Source organism: Plectropomus leopardus, chromosome 10, assembly GCF_026936395.1.
Source record: "Plectropomus leopardus strain MGB_pleo_1.0 chromosome 10, ASM2693639v1, whole genome shotgun sequence".
In the NCBI taxonomy this organism is placed as follows: domain Eukaryota; kingdom Metazoa; phylum Chordata; class Actinopteri; order Perciformes; family Serranidae; genus Plectropomus; species Plectropomus leopardus.
Window position 1 is genome coordinate 10659171 of NC_142185.1, and position 13957 is coordinate 10673127.

General features: G+C 40.1%; 1 protein-coding gene across 3 annotated transcripts in view; it reads right to left on the reverse strand.

Annotated features, from left to right (window-relative positions):
* Nucleotides 1–13957, reverse strand: part of pard3bb (par-3 family cell polarity regulator beta b) — a 258510-nt gene that overhangs the window by 28446 nt on the left and 216107 nt on the right. For all 3 annotated transcript variants that reach the window (XM_088083032.1, XM_088083030.1, XM_042494371.2), the window contains exon 23: nucleotides 2721–2797. In XM_088083032.1, coding sequence (XP_087939158.1) covers nucleotides 2721–2797 — 77 coding nt within the window. The remainder of the gene's footprint in view (nucleotides 1–2720; nucleotides 2798–13957) is intronic.

Sequence of the window (13957 nt, forward strand, 5' to 3'; positions counted from 1 at the left end):
GGGATTACAGTGCATGTCTGTAAGTGGAAACAGAGACAGGGTGTACTGTATGTGAGTGTGCGTGTGTCCAATTTCCCAAGGCTTTTCAGATACCACAGCCAGACCTCAAAACTATCATCACTGTTCTCGCTCCCATCTGCCAAAGTCATCACCCACAGAGACACTCTCCCTCTCTCTCACGCACAAGCACGCACGCACGCACGCACACACACACACACACACACACACACACACACACACATGAAAGAGGTGTGAAATAGCCATCCCTCACCATTTTAACAGGGGTGGGAACCTGGCTATAAAGTTTCTAACGTTCTAAACTTCTGTCTGTCATTCCACTCATTGACTCTCTCACACACACACAAACAAACATTTGTTGTTGGCTTGTTAGTCTGCTGAGGTGTTGGTTCTCGGAAGCAAAATAAAATGAGGTGAGAAAAAGCTAGTAGCAACTTCGCAGAGTTTTTACTGTTGAAGTTCACACTTCTATTTTCACTTGAATAGGTTTTATCTTTAGATACAGTAAGAGTTCACAGTACAGTTATACCGGGCATGTTAAGGGGCTTTACTTAAGTACATTACCACAGTACAATTCATCTATGGAGAATAGTGTGGAAAAAAAAGAAAAATAAGGCACTGTGGAGTTAAAGGAATTAAGAAAGGAGAATAAAAAAATAAATATGATGATGTAAAGATAGTGAGAGGGAAGAAAGAAGATAATTAAAGTTGAGGCAGTGTAAGTGGAAAGGTTGCAAATGAAAAATGAGGTGCTAAAGTACACTGTGAGTGACTACACTGTACGTCTTAGACTGAGTTTTTTTCTTTTTTTTTTAATATTGAGACTTATGTTAAAATAGTCAAAAAAAAAAAAAGCTGCTGTTTCATGTTCTGAGCTAATTTGGAACAAATATTTAAACACAAACACGAGAAAAAAAATCCTTCAAGAATTGATTAGTACACTCAGGAAGCTGTTATTGTTCCCGTGCTTGCTAACGTTAGTGATATTTCATGCTCACCCGGGAGGGGAGGAACAAAACGCAGCGGGCAATAGGCTAACGCATGCTGCACAGAGATACTCGAGTGGTTAAGTTCCCTGATTGACTGTCAAGTCTGACCAGAGCTGTCTCGCCTGTGTCCTCTACTCACCTGCCTTCTGGCTTTTCAACTGTCTGAATAATAGAAAAACACACAGTGGACTGAAAAAACATAGTGGTGAATTCCACTGGAGTATAATGGAAAACAAAAATGACACATAAATATGCTGTGCAAAGCCTTCAATGTTGATATTAAATAATCAATTTAAAATGTGTCAGATTTGAAGCAGTTGTTCAGCAGCACTGAAGCAATTTGAAAATGTGCCCAGCATTGAGCAAAGAATCTTTACCTCTTAAATCTCTATTAAACACATATTTTAAATGCTATCTTTAACTTTAAAATCCTGTGATGGCAGTCCTGTGACGGACGCAAACATGTGCTTTTACGACACACGGTTCAGTGAGGACCCACTGACACTGAAACATGTCTTAGTGACATCAGCTCATGTTGCTGATTTAAAAAGCAGAAAACAAGCTGCGTTACATGAGCTCAATCCATGACCAAATTCTTATCCATCCTGCACTACTGTATGCATACGATTTATGTAAACTCTAGTTCTTAAAATCTTCTTATTTTTTTTCTAAAACTCAATAAAGGACTGTTGCAAAAAAACACTTCATTTAAATTTCCCGCCCTTCAATACAACATTAAGAGACCAAACTGTCATGGTTTTTACAACTAAAAGCAAGTTAGATTTAAGACTTTTAAAGATCTTTTAGATACCACTTGGAATTAAATTTAAAACCAACTTGACAATAACTAGTAAATAAAAACATGAACCCACATCAATTACTTTGGGTTCAAGACAAATATTTATTGTGACAAGAAAAATGTTTGGGTTTTTTTGTCTTGTGGTGCAGAAAAGAGAAAACATAACTAGGAAATGTTCTGTGTTTCTCACTCTGCATGTGGGGTTCCACCTCGATTTATTACTGTTTAAGTTTGAAATAAAATTATAAAAAGTATTCAACTTCATTTATTTATTTGCATAAACCACACCTGTTTTTTGGAATCTGCACTTCCCCATGTTGTTTGGTTACCCTGATCAGTGTGACGTTAATGTGACAGATAATTTGTTTTTTGGTTTTTCTAAATACAGGTTCTAAATTATTTTGAAATTGTAAAAACAAAACAACAAATCAGAAAATCATATTTTCTATGTTTTAAGAATTTAAAAAACTTTTGATGGATTTGTTTAGGCCATTTTTTAACCTATTAAGACTTTAATTTTAGATTAATGTATTCAGTGCCTTTCAAGACTTTTGCCTTTCAAGAATTCTGATCATGGCTGAGGTTTGAAGTTGTAGAGTTAAGCGAACCATGATAATCCAATCATGACAAAAACGACTGATTGTGCATAAGTCAGAGTAAGTTTTGGTGGGGGAGTTGATCTAAGAGTCAGGGATCAGGTGTCACTCCCTGCCAGAGTGTGTGCTCCCTGGGGAAGGGGATAAGGTCAGTTCCTGGCTGCGACTGAGGCCTCCAGAGACACTCAGAAAGACATGCAGACTACACAAATTTAATTAGAGGCTTCAAAGAGAAAAGGGAGAAAAGATGAGAAGACGAGTGATATGTGTAGTTAAAAAATAAATTCTCTCATTTGTGGGAAGAAAAAGAAGCCGTACCTTGGTAAGGAGGCATACTGACGTTCCACTTCTTCATAACGTGGTGCCAAACGATGATCTGTCCCTCTGCCTGGCATCTGGTAAAGAGAGACAGCTTCTTAGTTTTAATTCCAAAGTTTTGATATATTTAAATAAAACTGACTAAATAATATATTCCCATGCCCCAAGTGCTAAAAATGGCAAATTTGTGAGCATAACCATGTGCAGTGCATACCCATAAGCCCTGTTCATTCTGTGTGTGTGTGTGTGTGTGTGTGTGTGTGTGTGTGTGTGTGTTTATGACTGAGTTTCTGTGTGTGTTTGGTGGTAATTTAGGATTGACAAAGGCTAGTTATTAGGGATTTAGAGTTTCGGTCTTCTGAGAGTATTTTTTGGGGGGGTTTAGATGAAGCCTCCATCCTAGATTAGGTTACTTCAAAACAGGACAGAGTTGTCACACACACACACACACACACACACACACACACACACACACACACACACAAACAAAGTCACACATATACAGAGTCCCGTCTCATCTCCATCTTGAGAGAAAAAAAAAGATTAAGTCAAGCTGCTGACAGTTCAATCTCTTCTACTTCCTTTTTTACTCATCATTTCACTGGTTCTCTCTCACTCTCATCTCGTTCTCTCTTCCTCCACCCCATTTCTCTCTTTTTCCCCTCTTACACACACACACACACACACACACACACACACACACACACACACACACACACACACACACACACACACACACACACACGCTCTCGCAGAGATTATCCTGGTCTATTCAGTGGGGAGCTTCCAGCTGCCGCGGCGCTCCTTAAAGAAGCCGACTAAACCCCAAACGTCAACAAGCCACATTAACACACTCTCACGCAGACACACGCACAAGCCATTTCCTCCCGAAGACACACTGTTGTGAATGAGACTCACTTTAACATAATGTGGGGTGAGAGAGTGAGATATGATTCAGGTGATCAAGCACTGTGACTCTGCATTTGTGCTAAAGTCCAACAATAACAGCAATGCTTGTACACAGGGTAAACCATATGACACTAATGTCACAATAATTTAGGGCATTTTTTGGGATAGTGATATTCTTGATGATACAGCAAATCGCTGAAAAATATTTTTGAAAATAGATAAATATTATTGTTTACAAGAGAATGCAATTGCAACAAAATACACATTATAGTTTTAAATGTCAAATTTTTTCACTTTCAGCCATGTTTCTTGTTGTGACATCACTGACATCTTTACTATTGACATAATGTTTTCAACAAGTTGGAATATCGCCATTATCATGAAATGAATAATTCTTATCATATTAAATGTTTTACCGGCATTTCCATGAATTATATAATATGGCACATCTCTAGTATACAGCATCACACAGTCCCTTCAGGGTCCGTATGATGCTAAGTATGCCATCAAATTTAGTCTATCACACTGTTGCCACTTGTAAAATGGTGCTTTTGTTGATAATACACATCTCTACACTGGATATATTACTGTGACAGCTGCTCTTTTTTTCAAAGTAGGGTGTGCCTTTAAATCCAAAAGAAGATAATGGAGGGTGAAGTGTGTGTGTGAGTATCCCAAGTGATGAAGACAAAAGTTCAGATATTTTATAGAGAACTAGGTTCGTCTTCTCTCCTAAACTCAAGATAATATTGTTAGCGTATAAGGTGCTGAGAATTAGATATTGCAGACCACAGCTTTTCCTTCTCTCTCTCTCTCTCTCTCCTCTTCTCTTCTCTCTGCATTCCAGGGAAATATGCCAGGAGGCACATAAAACAGATTTGCCGGTCCTGCTTTCTTTTGAACACCTGTCTTTATAGCTCCAATATCTCAGGTAGAGAGACAGCGGGATATTAGGTGAAAATAGAGAGGTGGGGCGTAAGAATGAAAAGGCATTAGACGGGAGAAGAAAGGAGGAAGGAGAGATAGAGCGAATGAGAAGTAAATGAGTTTGAATGAAAGAGGGGCGATATAGAGAGGAGGAGGAATGTTATGAAGCCATTGAGAATTGTCAGAGAGAGAAGAGGGATGAGAGGTGAATTATAAAACAAGGGAGTGAATGGGGTGAAGACGGGGACGATACAGCAGTGAGGTGAGAGGGACATAAACGACACGATTTGAACACGATCTTAAAAGAGGGAACGAGAGATAGCGAGCGGGGCAATGACTGCAACATCCGACGGAGGCTGAGAGGTGAGAGGGATGAGTAAAGGGGTGAAGAAAAAGCAGAGTCATGAATGGAGGAGTGAAGAGAAAATGAATAAGAGAGCGAGGCAGGTTCCAGAGAGATGGAGGAAGGAAGGCAGCTGAAAAATAGTTTTCAGTTCAGTTCACCCCAGAATCAAAATACATATTTTCCTCTTACCTGTTGTGCTATTTATCAGTCTAGATAGTTTTAGTGTGAGTTGCCCATTGTTCAAAATATCAATTGTAGAGATATCTTTTCTTGAATATAATTGAACTAGAAGCCGACCCTGAAAACATTTTAAAAACTGAACAGCAATGCTGCTTTCCAAAAATCAGTTATTCAAGATAATTCACTGACCTTTCTGTGAGCAGTTTCATGAAGGAACTGTTTTCTTTTAACTGAATTAAAACCATCACCTGTTTCACAGAGCAGAAGAAAGCATGCATTTAGGAATGTCCGGATCGGGGCATCTTTTTTGACTAATCAGGATCTGGATCATTTAGTTAACAGAGCCCGATCTGATCCAGTGTTTTATATCAGCTGTCAGACAGGTGTTTTATTTTCATGCACAGCAACACCGAACGCAGCCTCAACCAACACTCAGCTGTTGCTCTCTCCCCTCTGTCAAGCTCCTGTGTGAGTGAGCAGCATCTGAGCCCCAGCCACCACAAAACACCACACACCATAAGCAAAAACGAGATTGTTTATTTACGTTATTTACCGGGGTTAGAGCACTCATTATATTTCATCTCAGTGTGAGAGTCTTGCATTTTGCCTTTTGCAATGTCTTCTGCCCTTTTCGGAGCAGGAACAACAGCGATGCTGAGTTTACTAACAACCTCACTCACCACTCGGCACTGCAAGTGTGCGAGCTCACATGGCTTATGTATTAATGAAGCCTAATCCACCCAAAAGATGCAAGGATGACAAAAACAAATACTCAAGGGAATACAGTTCATTCAGGTAACTGCGACAGAGGCTGCAACGAAGCAGCAAACACTGAACAATAGGCTACTCTCTTAAAGGGACAGACACTCCCCTGAGATAGGCCAAAAAGATAAAAGGGATGGTTTGTCATTTCCTACTTCATTTTGTGAATCAAATAAAAAAAAAGGTAAAATGGCTAACTGCAGAACAATCATTTATTCATATTGACAAGCATATGTTATACATTGAATTGATTTGAATAACATTAAAGATGCCAATTTAAAGTGTGCAGCTGTATTATCTGGAAAAAATAGATGTATCAGATCAGAATTTGGTAACGGCAGACACTTTATATTAAATGACTCAGATTAAATCAGGGGGCAAAAAAAAAAAATGATTGTGACATTCCTATGTGCATTTGCTCACTCTACTAAAATGTATTCAGAAACATTGCACTAGTTTTCTACCTCGTGAGTAAAACCTAATGGCACATCAGCACCAAATTTCAAAAGGCTTTGCACCTTTCTTCTGCATTGAAATCCCAGTTTTATGTGAGGCCCATCTTTATATTGATATAAAAATAATTCTTTAAGGAACAAGTGGTCATTTTTTTCATTGTCAAATCAAAGACCAGCTTTGCATTATTCTGCCTCTCAGTAGCTTCTAACTTCCCTAAAATATCTGTGCCTTTCAGGTAAAGCCCATCGGTTCCTATGAAGACATACATCTTTATTTTACCTTTTAGCCACACATTAATATACATGTGGTGCACTCGGAGTATTCAAGGCGGCCATATGTGGGACTGACTTTCGATACAAAGATTATGTTCATAGTAATCAGCAGCATGCAGCATTGTGGTTCATTTATGTGTTTTCAATCATTTTTGTACAACAATGGAGGTCTTTGGCAAAGATGAACAATATATTTTTGAGGCTTTGACTTCACGGGATTGTTAGAGGGATCAATTTACTGTTGGTTTTGGTCTTTTCATGGGATTTGTGGGCAGTAAGGAAAAATACTGAATATTGCTAGATTCTAAAAGCTTAGATCTCAAATCTAATAGGTACAGCCAGACAAGAGTGAGTATATAGTTTGGGTTTGGTGCTCTTCTGCTCAAGTGTGCATGTCTTTGTGTGTTTCCACACACATGGATTAAGAGCAGATTACCGTGTGATGCCACAGACTGAGTAAACACAAACAGATGAGTGTGTAATGAATGTGCATGGAGTGAAGTGAGGAAGTGTATAGAGAGCCAACAAATATCTCTGTGTAACTGCAGAAACACGTGTGTATAGTGCAGGTGAAGAATGGTGATATTCATTGGTATTACTTGATATTAAACAACAACAAAAAACATATTCATTAAGAATATTTCTGACTTTTTAAGTAACATATCATTGGGAACCAAACAATGTTGGCAGCATGCCGCCTCAGAGTATGAGTTTAGAAAGCATGCCAGGATCGCAGAAGCAAAAAAGGCATGACATGTAACACAACAGCATCAGCCTCTAGTGTGACATGTTACATACGCGTGGGCAGCACTTTTCAATAAAAATGGAATAACATTGCAATAACAAATGGCAGCTGTTTTTCTCCTCTGCTCGGAGGGTAGAAAGCTCCTGAATCTCATTGTTTTCCCAGTTTTTATGCATTTTCAGCTGCTGCTCTTTTTCTGTGAGTTAGCTACCTACTAATGCTAGCTGCTTTAAATCACCCGTTGTTGGTCGCATGCATAACATGCTGTCAAAACATTTCAGCCATCCAACCCACAGTCCTGTCCTACCTGTCCTGGCTGCTACTACCTCTGCTGCAGCGTAAAGGCGGGACAATTCTGCCCCCATTCCACAATTGTACCGTTTGTACAGAGCAGCGAGGTGGCATAACAGCACAATATTCCAGTCTTGACCAGGCATTGTAAAAGGGGCTTTTGTGACACAGCATTTAAATACAAACATAACGTGAATTCAGCTTTGCACTTAAAAAAACAACACAAGTCTCTTCTGGAAAATTCACATAACGTAAACATTGACAATCCCCAAAATAGCTCAGCCACAGCAAAAATATCCCCCCAGTTTGTTATTGAGCAGAGCGACTCACCGGCTACGACTATAGCTGCCTGTTTCTGGCTGTGTGTGCAAGTGTGTGAGATGTCAGACGTTAACAGTAGATTCTCAGTATTCACAACTGTGGCAGGAGTACAGTGAAGGGCAAAAATTGTGACAGCTGAGCTTTCGTGGGACATACTGTATACACCTTTTTTACCCCTCCCCTCTCACACACACACCCACACACACATACACACACCCACACACACACACACACACACACACACTAATATAGTACCAATATAATCTGTGCACACAGTCCATCGCCACAACACATAAACAAAATATGCATTTTCTTCTCTGTAAAGTGCAGCTACTGTACACATGCATAGTCACTTTACTGCATGCAGACAAACACACACCTCTCTTTCTCTCCAGGCGCACATCCACACACACACACACACACACACACACACACACACATTTAAACACACTCCCTCTCACTCACAGAGGGCTGTGGCAGTAGTGTAGTGCACTGGTTGGGGTAATGGTCTAGTGAAAAACCATTTCACGGCATAGCGAGCAGAGGAGAGGCAGAGAGGAGAGCGCAGAAATCAAGCAGAAGAGACTTATACTGAAGGGAGAGGGAGTAGACAGACACACAGAAAGCAACACACACTCACAAACACACTTACATATGGAAGTATACTGATGACAAAAGATTTGAGAGTGCGCAAAAGTAATTCTAAGCACTACTCAGTCTGCAAGGCAACACTGGTGAGTGCAGATTCTTATTAGAGAAGAATGATATTTGAGTGTGTAATCCCGATCATGCACTCGCTTGTTTTCTGAGTCCGCTATCTCAGTTATCTCCAGCTGTTTTGGCAGCATCTGAGCACTTGAGATCACAAGGGGTTGCTTGCCAACCATTTTCGAGCTGCATCAGGACAAACTCACATCGGGATGTCTGGGTCCAGATGTCTTTTTCAAAATCAACACAAGGAAAAAATGTCAGCCGTTAAACGTATTGCTCTTCTGTACGAAGTGATTGGTGACCGGATTAAGGACAACATTTGACTTACACACTTCAGCGCACACCTCTCATTTATTGTGGGTGTTTGGATCTTTGCTTGAACTGTTTTGAATGCAACATAGAGTGGATCAGATCACAGTAAACCACTCCATATCAGACAGCCTTCACATCTGGCACTGAAATGCACTTTGGGCGATCGCATTGCATTCGCCCAAAGTGCTTGACCACAGGTGTAAATGCAACCAAATTGAAATGTGGACGGATTTTGATCCAATCAGCAGAACCACCTCCAGAGTTGGGCATTGATGCATTGTGACCTCATTGAACACATGGAAGTGTAATCTGCATATGATGGCAGAAAAACATAATCGTGTGCGACTGTTCCAAACCAGTAAAATAGCAGCTATTAGCCATTTAGTGAGCTAAGGCACTAGCAACAGAGCAGCAAGAAAGCTTTTGGATCAAATCAAAACAAGACCTAGGCTCTGCTTTCAATTTGGCCCCGTGGAGAACCGCTGCAACTATTTGCATTAGACAGAGCAATCGGATGTTAATCAGATCTAAATATATGCCGGAGATATGTATTAGTACCAAGTGTAGATGTCATCAGGTTAAATTATATCTAGATACAATCTTGATAAGAGGCACATTTTAATGCAAGATGTAAAGGCCATCTCAGAAGGGATGACTGAGTACACAATTATCTGCATCTGATAAATACACTAAATTATCTGTATGCGTGTTGTACCTGGAATGGAGAGAGTTTAAATAAAACTGGGCATGGCTTTAACCAGAAAAGTGTGGGACCTAATCATTAATTGTGATTCTAAGCCTTAAATTGATATGGATTGATCAGAAGTTGCTACATTTATTAGAACTATTGACAAAACAGCCTCAGAATTGGATCATTTTTTAACATGAGTAAGAGATTGAATACAGCTACTCAAATCAGAATTACAGATATTCACACATTATATCTGTATGTTACTGGCTCTAGTAAAAAGTAGAATTTGTACCGGATGCTTGTTTCATGCGAGTATTCAGCTCATCCTTCTATGTCTTGAGCACATTGCATTTCTCACAGCAGCATTCCACGCAGGGGTAAGCTTCCGTAATTGTTTTTCTTTTAAATGCTTAAGGATTTCCCCTGTGAAAATCATTCATAACTGAAAAAGAAGAAATAAGTATACCCTACATTTTGCTCAGAATATCATACTACAAGCAGAGTTTAACAAAAAGCCAACATAGCCACAACAAACTATAGTTAGTCATATAGCTAGTAACTACTTTTAAATTGCGATTTTAGTCATGTAGAGTCAATGTGTTTTGATTTTTCAGACAATACAGATGCTACATACTGCAGCTTTTAAAGTACAGTAGAAAGAAGGGTCTAACAGAAATTCTTGGTGAAATTGAAAAGGTGACGCTATTGTTTGAGTTTGTGCTAAATGAAATCAGACCGGCAAACGTGAGCAGGAGCGGCTTTGATTATAATGAGTGTGAGAATCTGAACTGCCAGCTCAAATGTAGTTACACAATTCCTCTTGCTGCTCAAATCATCTGTTACCCTCATGATTTGGGCCTCCCATGTGTACAAACCTTATTTTGCTATTACATACTTGCGCCTGTGTACTAGCAAATGTTTACTTGTAGACTGAATAATGCTTATATCCATTTTGTGCACTCGGGAATCTTTTGACGTCAATATGCTTCCATACTTGTACAGTCACACACACTGAAGGAGAAGTTCATCTTTCTTCTTTCAACAGACCCTTCAATTTACCCATAAAACACACCACCCTATCACTTTCAGCACTGACACACACTTCTCTCTCTGTCTTACACGCACACACACACACACACACACACACACACACACACACACACACAGTGGCTCAAACGTCCCATCCTATTCACTCGAGCTGTTTCAAGGATTTCAAAGGGATTTAGATCGACATGGAGCATTTGGTAGCTGCATACCGCTTCAATGAGACTACTTAGCCCAAATGTGAAGTGTCTCCCTCTCTCTCTTCCATTTCTCTCTTCAACTGTTTTTGTGCTCCTCTTCAACACTTCTTCATCATTTCCCTCTTCCTCCTCCTCTTCATCCCCCCTTCTGACTCTCTCTCATCTCTCCCTTTCATCCTCTCTCCCTCATTCTCTCCCTCTCTGTGTCCACACCTCATCTTTTCCCTTCATTAAACAACTCTCCTTAAGTGAAATAAAGGGCTCCTCTGAGTACTGTTAAATCTTCACTCTTACTTAAGATCTTTTTTCCCCTCCTACATCCTTCAGGCTGTTATCTTATACCACCTACCTTTCTCCTTCCCATGCATCCATCACTCCTCCCTGAATTCACAACCCTCCCTCTGTGCTCGCTTCCCATTTACTTCCATCTTTCCCCACATCGAGTTCCCTATCGTCTATTGCTGCTCCCGTCCTTCCTCAAATCAATGATGACAAAGAAGAACAGTATAATCTTTATCATTTGCTTCTCTTTCTTCTTTTACCCCCTCCCACTGTTTCTCTTTTCTCCTGTGCAACTGATAGAGAGGGGGAGGGTTCTGTCTTCTACAATTCCTACCATCCATGCATTTCTCTTACTCTCAGTCCATCTCCCATTGTCCTTTTCTCCTTCTGTAAATCGATAGAAAAAGATTTTGCTTCCTTTCTGTCATCCCTCCATCGTGGCCCCCACCCTGCCTCCCACCCTTGTAGAAATCGATGAATAAGGGAAGGCTGGTTCTAATCCGTATCAGTCATATCGTTCTGCTCAGCCAGCACTTTGGACTGACTCAATTAAAACACAGCTCTGAAGAGGCTGCGATTTCTGTGTGTGTGTGTGTGTGTGTGTGTGTGTGTGTGTGTGTGTGTGTGTGTGTGTGTGTGTGGTATCTGCTGCCTCTGATACTGGTATGCCAATGCATGTGCACGTAAGTGTCAGGAAGCTAGCCTGTGACTGCAAGCACCAAAAGACATTGAATAACCATGCATATGGTAAAAATCTAATTTCTTTTTAACATTAAGTTTACAAGTTGTTGCTACTTTTTACATGTATTTACTGACCATTATTGGAATGGGTGAATAGGTTGTAACATGAATGAAAATGTAATATTTCTCTGACTTTCTTGGTTGCCTACAGCCTGTGGACTGATATCTATGTAAAAGACTGGGTATGAGTTTTCCAAGAAAACCTAAATGAAGTGACATTATGCCCACTCCCGAGTGCCTCTCTTCAGTTCCCCAAGGAAGCTCAGAAATTGAGTTTGCTGGTACCCACTACAAAACTATTTACGTGATATGCATTTGCAGTGGTGGCCCGGAGATGGACCTTCACTTAGCACTGGGGTTTGCACTTGCAACGCATGGACGAATTGCTAGCTAGCCAACATAGCAAAAGTGTGTTTTCAGTGGTTAACGTCAGCTAATTCATCAATAATTAGGCTGTTTTGCAAATTTTCTTCATCAGCTAACATAACAAGGCAACCAACACCAGATCCATGCAAATCTACAAATTGTGACAATAAACTAAGTAACTAAGTAAGTAACCAAGCCGGACACTCCCTGCACTTTTGCACATGACACACTACATATGTCATACCATGATAAATTCATCTATGTTTGGATGAGGCAGGACAGGCAACAGTAATTGGGCCTATAGTTAGGTGCAAGGGGAAATTAAACCTGGAACGTCTCCACTAGTGAAAAATAAATAAAACTCCTGATAATATAACTAAACAGGTGTTGCATCAAATTAACTTTTATGAGTTTTTCTACATTAAACTTTCAGCTGACAGAACTTGACTCAAAAGACTCTGTAGCCTTTGAGTATTTCCCCGACTTCTACATTTTTACAGTGTAATGTACATGTTACAATAGCAATGGTGTCCCTAGTGTCTAACACTATGCATGTGGCTCTGTATATGTCTGATCTTAAGACAGTCTCATTCCCTGATGTGATTACAGATTTCCCCCCTCAACCCCTACTGTAGTTATACATATATTAAATTAACAGATACAGTTCAGACAGCACATTTACGATGACACACCCATACAAAATACTAGCCCCCATCTTTCTAATTGTCCTTTTTTTGGAAAAGCCTTCCAGCTTTCAGTCTGGTTTGCCACTTGGTGTAAAAACTGCTCCGGGTTTTTTAAATAATTACAACAACACCTGGCTGTGTGCTATTAGTTGGATTTTTGTCACTGTTCCATTCTTTGTGATTAGATTACTTCACCCCAGGCATACTCTTAATATTTCAGATGAAATGAGAAAGATTTACACACACACACACACACACACACACGCACACAATCACAAAAAAGGAAATCCATTTACACACAATCCCTCTCTTGATCACACTCTTGCAGCCACATTCTTGATAGATTAATGTTCCTTGTTAATCAAAGATGATATTAGTAATATGTCATTTTAGTCTCTAGTGATGGAGAAAAAAAATCTCGCACCTGTCTTCTGTGTGTGAAGTGTGCTCTGCTTCAGCTTTTTAAATGGCACACACCAGAGAGAAATCTAACACCAGATTTTGTTTTTTTTTCCATTTGGTACCAGATGTCAATTTGTGATTTCCTCTCCTTTATTTTCTCTCCAAACTCACATCACATTTAGCTCATACCCTTTATAAACTCCCTGCCATCCCTGGCCGTGTGCAATGATCTGTGATGCCATCCACTTCCACTCAAGCAGTAAAAAACTAGGAGACAAGGTAAAAGGGGCTCATTCACCTTGTTCTTCCTCCCACATTCCATCTTTCCTTCCCTCCACTTTGCTCCAACCATGCAGACTTCCTTACGTTCATTCACCCCTGCCCTCCACCGCAGCATCCCAGGCTTTATTTAGTCCTCCCACTATAACTCTCCATCCATTCATTTAATGCTATATACCATCCCTCGGTCCATCCGTCCATTCATTCTGGAGAAAGCAGTAATTGCAGCTGCTGGTGAAAAGCCATCCATTTCCACAGGCTAATTACTACAGCCCCTTTACAAAGTAGCACTAAAGGAAAGAGAGTAGACAAGC